The sequence below is a fragment of the Podarcis filfolensis genome, assembly GCF_964270895.1.
Source record: "Podarcis filfolensis genome assembly, chromosome: 12".
Lineage (NCBI taxonomy): Eukaryota > Metazoa > Chordata > Lepidosauria > Squamata > Lacertidae > Podarcis > Podarcis filfolensis.
In genome coordinates, this window is record NC_139614.1 from 13128906 (window position 1) to 13137998 (window position 9093).

The following is a 9093-nucleotide window of genomic DNA, read 5'->3' on the forward strand; positions in this document are numbered from 1 at the left end:
GTTTTCACTCTTTCCAGAGCTCGGCACTCATCTCAGTTAGGCCATGCCTTGCAGCTCCTATAAGAGATTTTCACTTTTACCTTCTCCTGCAGCTTTCCTCTCTTTCAAGCAGAGAAGCAGCACTCCGACACTCTATTCAACTTAGCAGTGTTCACAGTGGATTCTAAAACACAGTCGTCTTGCTTCACATAAAATGGGGTCTCTCCTTCACTAGATACCTCCCATGTGGCCAGTGTGAGGCAATCACATGATAACTCTCTAGAATTCAGTTACTGACCAATCAAATTTAAACACACAGTACAGTGGTACCTTGGTTCTCAAAACTCCTTGGTACTCAAACAATTTGGAACCCAAACACTGCAAACCCAGAAGTGTGGCAGTTTTGCAAACTTTTTCGGAAGTCAAACATGCTCCGCTTTGAGTGTTACGCTTCTGTTTTGAGTGCCACACTTCCGTTTTGAGTGCCACACTTCCGTTTTGAGTATTATGCTTCCGATTTGAGTGCCACACTTCCATTTTGAGTGTTACACTGAGGTCTGTCTGTTTTTGCCATTTATTTTGTGTTTTTGTTTTAGCGGCTCTTTTTTGGTTTTGTGCCTGTTTGGAACCCAGTTCATCTACTGATTGATTGATACATTATTTATTGCTTTCATTTTATGGATCAGTGGTCTCGTTAGATAGTAAAATTCATGTTAAATTGCTGTTTTAGGAGTTGTTTTTAAAAGTCTGGAACGGATTAATCCATTTTGCAATACTTTCTATGGAAAGCGCGCCTTGGTTTTGGAACGGACTTCCAGAACGGATTGAGAACCAAGGTACCACTGTAATGGATGCAAGCATTTGCAATTTCAGTGAATTGAACACTATACTTAACAGGGCACCTTAGCAGCCCCGGCTGCCCATGGAGATGATCTGCTGTTGAAGCAACTGGGGAATTGGCATGTCCAGAACACTGCTTGCTTGACTGCAGCAGTGTATGTGGGTTGTAAATCAGAGCAATAGATTGTGAAGGGATCAGGTGCTGCGAGCTTTGGGTATCTTGGAAACATACCTATGGAATAAAATTTGCCAAAGTTGCTTGGATCTTGCTTGCTCGGTCTCTTTTATTTAAAAAAAAAACATCAAAAAACTCTTGAGAGAGTTTACCTGAAGCAGAGTGGGTAGCCACAACATGTAAAGGTTACAGTTAATGGATTTTTGAGGGCCAATTGCTCCAGGGAGTCTTGTTCACCCAACGGTTGTTCTTTGCAGTTTTATATTGCCAAAGCCCCAGGGGTTGAGGACTCTTAATAGTGTGATATTTAACCATCCTCTAATACGGTCTTTGCGATGCTCAGAACCTACGATTGAACTAGTAACAGCCGACTCAGCAGATGAGGCTGTATCACTTGGCCCCCAAAGCACAGGAAACCTTAAGAGGGTGCTGACCGTGAAGCAAAGTGAAAAGCTGCAAAATTTGCATAAAGTGGAGCCAAAATCCTATCACTTTGCAGAGTTTCCTTTGTTATTCATGGTTTTTTGGGTGGCAGCAATCATTTCCTTTCAATGCTCAGGGAAGGCACTAGGTGTGGGGGCACCGTCAAGAAGGTAGTGTGGTGGCAGGTTGCCAGTGCAGTTGTTGCTGCTGCTGACCTTTGCAGTGGCAGCACACACACACCATTTTTTTGGGGGGGGGTATGGGAGCTGTGCTACTATCACTGTTAATGCTGAGCCCCAGATAAACTATTAGAAAATTTCTTCTTGCCCAGAGGAATTGGGTGAAATGGTCCTCCTGATTTCTGGGCTTACAAATAAAGTGGGGAATCTCAAGAGACCAGATGGAAGCAGCTGCGGCATAAACAGAAACAACGTGGCATTTTATTTTTATTTATTTAATTCGCAAGGGGGCCGTTTGCAAAATGGGAAGAGAAAGGCTGGCGTTAGGACTTTTAGATAAAGCATAGTCACAGATCACTGGTATGAACAGAAAAAAGCATGATATTTACAGGTTAATATTTTACAAAGCAATTCATTTACTAGGGCAAAAGCGCACCTGCAATGCGTGTTCTGCAAATATTTTAACCCCGCCCCCTTTTTTCTTTAGATCTTTTGTAGGTTTTGCTTTGTCATGGAGGTGTTGCGGGGAGAAGGTGGCAATGCAGCCCTGGCACACATTCAGGCAACCTTAACCATCCCTCTTCCCATCACCTGGTATGTAGGCAGAAGAAGCTGGCATCAGGCTGCGTCAGCCATACTTCATTATATTCCCTTTGCAGTACCAACTGATTGTAAGGAAGAAGATCTAACTTTGAAACAGACAAAAATGCTGCAGTCGACTGAAGAAGCAAACAGCAGAAAACTGGTGCAAAAAGAGGCAAACTTCTTGGGGGATTTTAGAAACCTTCCCCAGCTTTGTCAGACTGAAAATGTTTGCTGGAGAACATCTGATTCAGCCCCGACATTGATTTAAAAAAATTCTTACAAAGTTCCTTCTTTGCACCGTAGAAGTAAATCAAAGTGAAGTGTTTTCTTTTCCCTTCATCCCATATTATCCCCGTAGCTCACATCTCATGCATTTCCTTGCTTATCATTTTGAAACGTGGCTGAAATGCAGGTTTTGAACACCCCAGTTTCTCCCAGTGGAGTACTCAAATATGCACGCATGAGATCAGCAACCATAATCCAGCATTTTTCGAGGCAATGATTGTTGAGCTCTAAGTGTCAATACTGCTGTAGGAATCAATCAAAGATCTCCTGATTGCGCCTGGAGATGCTAAGAGTACTATTTGCCTCAAATAAGAAGATAGCAAAATGGCATACATTAAATCCTGTCAGTGTCTCCATGCTACTCATTGCCCTCACCCTATGGCATGATGCCTGCTTCCACCTGACAGTGCCCTGTTTATTAAATTCTGATGATTCAAGTAAAACCATTCTTTGATGTCACACAGAGGCATCTTCAGAAGCCTTCAGCTGGTCTTCAAAATAGAGGAGCTGATCTACTTCAAAGCAGTCACTTGCCCGAGACACCATTTTTTCCAGGTATTCTCTGATTTCGTTTTCACTTGCATTCTGCCTTCTTGCTTGTTGCAGGAATTCATAAACTTTTTCAAAGGTTTCTGTTCCCAGTTTCTGAATGGCTGACCTGTCGACAGAAAACGAACGCCAGCAAGTGAGCTGGATTATAAATAACGTATAGAAGTCCATCATTTACTATAATTGGACAGATATTGTATCTGGCAACTTTCTATAGCACTTTAACAAAATGTGTGTGTGTGTGTGTGTGTGTGGAATACTAATGCATGTATCACAACACACACACACCATATATGGAGAAAATATTGACATCTGATTCAGTAAGATATTTTTATCACAACACCAGCTCCTACATGCATATTTACAGCCTCTGGATTATATAAAAAGGCACTGAACAATTTTCATGGAGTAAGCTCTACTAGCGTCCGGTTTTGCCCAGCGGATGGGCCTCCGGAACAGATTATGATCGTTAGTAGAGGTTGTACTGTAATTTAATTTTTTAAAAATCGGGGCCAGGTTCTGAGAGGAAAATTGTGTCATGTGGCTGGAGCCACTGACATGCTACTTCTCCCCAAATATTTGTGGGCATTGATAACATTACCCTGCAACAACACTATGTTGTGAACCAGAGGGAACATGGACAAAGATGGCGGCACTTCCAGCCTCCTGGCACAACTTTGGTCCTCTCAGCGCAGGGAAGTGCTATGAGAAGCTGCCAGTGCTGTTGATCCTCCGAGGGAAGGGTGGTATATAAACTTTATTATTATTATTATTAATAATAACAATAATACCACCCCTCCATGGGCTGATCGTGGATTGCGTGCCCCACAGCCCCCCAAAGGTGAGGCACCCCGGTATATAGTGTGTATAAGCCATTTGCTCTTTTCTGACACCTGCAACATAAATGCCTAGCTAATTTTTAAGAACAGAACAAGGGGAAGGCAAAGAAGACTGCTCCCTCTTCTGAAGCTTACACACACACACTCCAAACCCCATTCCTGAAAAATATATGTTTAGAAGTATAATTTTCTACCAAGAATAAAAAGATTTGCTGTCAAATCAATTACATATTACAGTGGAATAATAATGCAGAACACCAGAATAATAGCCTGAGGTTGAAAAGACGCTTATATGTTTGATAGACAGCAATGATGACCGTTTCTCTGTGCCATCAGAGCAAACATGAATTACTGTGTTGAAATAAACTGTGGATTGTTCTGCTGTGATTCCCACTTCAGCCATGGAGTAAGGTTGATTTGACCCCCCCCCAGTTCCTGATGGCAGATCTCTATTCCACCCAACCCTGCTTGTTCCTGATGTAGTTGCGTTCTTTTCGGGTTGTGTTCTTTTCATGTTGCGAATGGGCCTCTGGAACGGGTCCCGTTCGCAACCAGAGGTCCCACTGCATTGAGTTTTGGAATCAAATAAGGCCACAACTTTATTGGTTACAGATGTGAAAGGTTTGGCCGTAGGCATTGAGGTAAGTGATTTCTAAGGGTGAAGCCAGCAGCAGCAGGATGGGGGGACGTCCTATGACCTACGTCAAATTGGGGCAGCCCCCAAACGGTCCCTGTTGGAGGAGTGATATGGCCCTAGCCCCCCTCTGGGCATTCAAGCACCACTACTGGTCAGTTGACACCTCGCCCAGGTAACGCCCCCTGGATTCCTGCTGCCGTTGGCCAATTTTGTGGTAGGATTATGATCTGGCTGGCAATAGGCCAGTTTGCAGGGAAGACACCATGCCTGCCCACAAAGCCGCCTGCCTGAAGAGGGCAAACAGACATAAGTTACACTATGAAATTTGCTGATAGAAAGAGAACATACATAAAAGTGATTTATTTCAATGTGGTTATTGGAAAGATTTTATGCCCAAGAACTAGTTAGGGGGGGTTTCTCACTGAAATCAATAGTAAAACAACCTTTGAGCTCAACAGGAGCACATTGAAGCTATTTAGAAAGTCTCAACATTATTCTAAGCACTCACATGGACTATGTACCGCTTTGCTATGGAAAGGTAGACTTTTTCTTAGCTAGCTGTCAGCTAATCTTAAAGATCATGCCATGCTCAATCAATTACTTCAACATGACCTTTCTTTCTGAATTTTTAAGAGACACGGGCATTTGATGCCAACGCCATTGGCCTAAGGGTCTTCTATACATAATCCTTCTGGATCTCAAGCAATAAGAAACACGGCCATTCATGGTGGAAGAACAAAAATATCACAAAATGCCTTTCTTTTGCAGCTTCTGAAAGACAATTTTACTTAGACTCAGCAGGTAATGATGATGCCTTGTGCCTGATCCTGGTGTGCTGCTGAGTGGAAGACACTGGGAACTGAACGAGAAGCAGTCACTGCTGTGCTGCAAAATTTTAATTTACTTACATTTTGGTCCATGAAAGCTTTTCCATTGTACCCATCTACATGTTCTTGAATATTTAAACTGCACTATACAGTTCACTGCCATTAAACTCTGAGCTTATTGCATGTATTCTTAGATTTCTTTGTAAAAAGAACACAAGATGCCATGTATTTAGAGTCATTTTCCTCCCTTTCTTTTGATTCCATCACTGAAAGAGAGTGGTATAAATGCCTAAGCCGATTATGCATGTTTTGTTATTCTGTAGTCAGGCACACACAAGGGCCCAAATCACGAAGCCACAGATAAGTCCCAAGAATAAAGTTCAGCTCCCATTAATCAGCCAGGAGGCAGCCAACAGCAGTTTAGAGGACTCAGCTCATGTTGCCGCCCAATGGCTATTGCGTGTCAAGGCCCCAAGCCCTCCCCTATTTGTTGAATAATAAAACACATGGACACCAGTATTTTAGGTTAATGTGCTAATTAAGACCACAACTTTATTGGTTACAGAATGTGAGTGGTATTGGCTTAGGCATTGGAATTGAATCGACTACAGTGGTACCTCGGGTTACATACTTAATTCGTTCCGGAGGTCCGTACTTAACCTGAAGCTGTTCTTAACCTGAAGCACCACCTTAGCTAACAGGGCCTCCTGCTGCTGCCGCGCTGCCGGAGCACGATTTCTGTTTTCATCCTGAAGCAAAGTTCTTAACCCGAGGTACTATTTCTGGGTTAGCAGAGTCTGTAACCTGAAGCGTCTGTAACCTGAAGCGTATGTAACCTGCTGTACCACTGTATATCTGACTCCTGCCCCCCATGCAGGTAGTCCAGTAAGGGTCAGCCACCAGTAGGGGAAGCAGGAACCAAGAGGGAAATCCCCCGGTGGTGCCCGGCTGCTTAGGTACGGTAAGCCACGCCCCCGGCCAACTGGATTGATCAGCTGGGCGGCGTGATGCGGCCGGGACTCCCCTATGATGCGGGGGCACTGCCATGTCCCTGCTATGCACAGGGAGAGCGTGAGGCCTGCCCGCAACACTGTCCCACGGGGAAGTGGAGCGGCCTTATGCCAATGGTTCTGAAAGGCTTTTAAACGTGGCTCACAGATTTAGAGAGAGATGTTGAACACAATTCTACTCTCCCCATGATGTTGACGGCTGGGGGAGAGAGATTAGGATCTGTGCCACCGGGATGAAATTTACGGCATGTAATGCCTTAAGAGAAAACATTATGAAAATGATATATAGGTGGTACATAACCCCAGTCAAGCTTGCAAAGATTTACCATGTGCCTGACAACAAATGTTGGAAATGTAAAGAAACTGAAGGTACATTTTTTCATCTTTGGTGGACTTGCCCGAAGATTAAGGCATTCTGGGAAATGATCTACAATGAACTTAAAAAGGTATTTAAATATACTTTCCCCAAGAAACCAGAGGCCTTTCTCTTGGGTATTGTCGGCCAAGGGGTGTTAAAGACGGATATAACTTTCTTTATGTATGCTACAACAGCAGCTAGAATACTTATTGCGAAGTACTGGAAGACGCAAGAGCTACCCACACTGGAAGAATGGCAGATGAAGGTGATAGACTACATGGGCTTGGCAGAAATGACGAGCAGAATCCGAAACCAGGGAAGAGAAGCAGCGCAAGAAGAATGGAAAAAATTCAAGGACTATTTAAAGAAATATTATAAAGTTAATGAAAGTTAGAATGATGTTGGACTGGAAAGTAATTGGTTACTATTAGTAATGGTTAAGACAAGGAGAATAAGAAAGAATAGTCTAAATTTAAACTAAAATAAGGGAAGATTTGCTGAACAATTGATAAGAATCTGGAATACAGAAAGGGGAGGCATGAGGAAGTCGGGGAAGAAAGGTATATGAAATTAGGATATGAAATGATACATGTTTTTTGTTTTGTTTTTGTTTTTGTATGTTTATGTTTGTTGTGTTGTGTCTATATGGAAAAAATAAAAATATTATAAAAAAGAAAGAAAGAGACATTAGGATCTGTGTAGGTGCCGGGCCGAGAACAGTCCTGTTGGCAGGGAGGCTCTGCCGTGGCAGATGCCCCAGCTGTGGGCAAAAACTACTGTCACCAGCAGTAGCAAGCAGGAAGCTTGGGACGGGACACTGGCAGCTTGGGATCGACTCCATAGCACTCCGCTTCTGCAAGAGATCCATCACTCTGCTTCTCCCCAACAGGATTGCTCTGCCTAGCTGCAATCCTATTTTCTAGAAAAAGAAAAAACGCTTTTCTAGAAAACTCACCTTGTTCTCTTTTAATAGCAATGGTGCCCACCTGAGAGGTTCTGGAACCAGATTTGGAGAGTTCTGGCTGGGGGTGGAAAGCCCTGGTCCTATTCCCACTTACTTGGGGGAAAAGTTAATTGAACTCAATGGAGCATACTTCTGAATAGACGTGTATAGGATTGCACGCAGCTGGTATTTAACTCCAAGTAGCCTTGCTAAGATATATAAGACTGAATCGGATAAGTGCTGGAGATGCAAAGAGGTGGAGGGAATGTTTTTTCATATGTGGTGGACTTGTAAAGGGATAAAAGAGCATTGGGAAATGATCCATAATGAATTGGAAAAAAAAATGTTTAAAAGTACTTTCCCCCCAAAAAACCCAGAGTCCTTTCTGTTGGGGATAAGTCAGACTGAAATTCCCATGTGTCAAAAAAAGGTTATTTATGTATGCTACTACTGCGGGCCATGTTTGTTAGCCCAAAAATGGAAAATGAGCAAGGTCCCAACCAAAGAAGAATGACAGCTTAAGTTGACAGAATATGCACAACTTGCAGACATAACATATAGAATAAGAGAATAAGAACATACGTTTAGAGAAGATTGGAAAACGTTTATTGAATACATGGGAAATAATTGTGTACAGCTGAAAACACTGGTAGCGTTAAGATAAATTCAACAGTGTAAATAAGTTTTGATGGATGCAATAATGGAATACTGAATGGTATAGGTTTGTAAAATATGCAGGGATTTGTAATATTTAAATGAACCATGGAAAGAGAAGAAGGGAAGTCACTGATATTTTAAGGATGTAAAATGAGTGTTTTAAATAGCAAAACAGAAAATTAAATAAAAATTATATGCAAAAGAGGGAGGATTGCACGCAGTCAAAGAGAGAAGGCAACCTTAAAAGCAGTGTTTTGGACATGGCTATGTAAAGCTGATTGATCAGATTTGCACCGAGATAATAACACAAAAGGATAAAATTACCAATTTAGAGACAGGCAGAGACTGACAAGATGATGTCTCACTTCAAAAGAAATGACAGACAATAAGAGAGAAAACATCCTGAAGTAATACGTAACTGCTGCTGGAAAAGATGTGGTTGTAATCTTAATATTCTGGAATCAAAGTTGTTTTTTTCGTTATACGCATGCAAAAACTAGCATCTCTAAAAAGGCAACTTACTCCCTTATGCTCCTCAGGTTGGTTGCAGCCGTGGTGCCGCTCAGCACTCCTGATGGTTCGGGTCCCAGCGGAGTCACTCTGGTGACAGTCCCAGTACCTACAGATCAATGCAGAGATGGACAACCTCATTCACCTTGCTCCCCTCAGCCATCACTACAGATCCATAGCGCTATTCAAGGACAATCAAGAAAAGGCTAGCAATTCACCTTTGTCACAGGGAAGCACTGCCTTGATTAAAGACGAATTAGCTTATTAAATACACATTAAGGCAACTTGGCTCAGCAG

The 9093-nt window shown here is 42.6% G+C and overlaps 1 protein-coding gene across 4 annotated transcripts in view; it reads right to left on the minus strand.

The window, feature by feature from the left end:
- Positions 1-1831: 1831 nt before the first annotated feature.
- The window catches only part of NEK11 (NIMA related kinase 11), a 78941-nt gene continuing 71679 nt past the window's right edge, over positions 1832-9093 (minus strand). For 3 of the 4 annotated variants that reach the window (XM_083578029.1, XM_083578028.1, XM_083578030.1), the window contains exons 15-16: positions 8809-8905; positions 1832-3124 (exon numbers count right to left, since the gene is read on the minus strand). In XM_083578029.1, coding sequence (XP_083434155.1) covers positions 2923-3124; positions 8809-8905 — 299 coding nt within the window. In that variant the 3' untranslated portion in view covers positions 1832-2922. The remainder of the gene's footprint in view (positions 3125-8808; positions 8906-9093) is intronic. The other variant, XM_083578031.1, reaches the window with a different exon arrangement.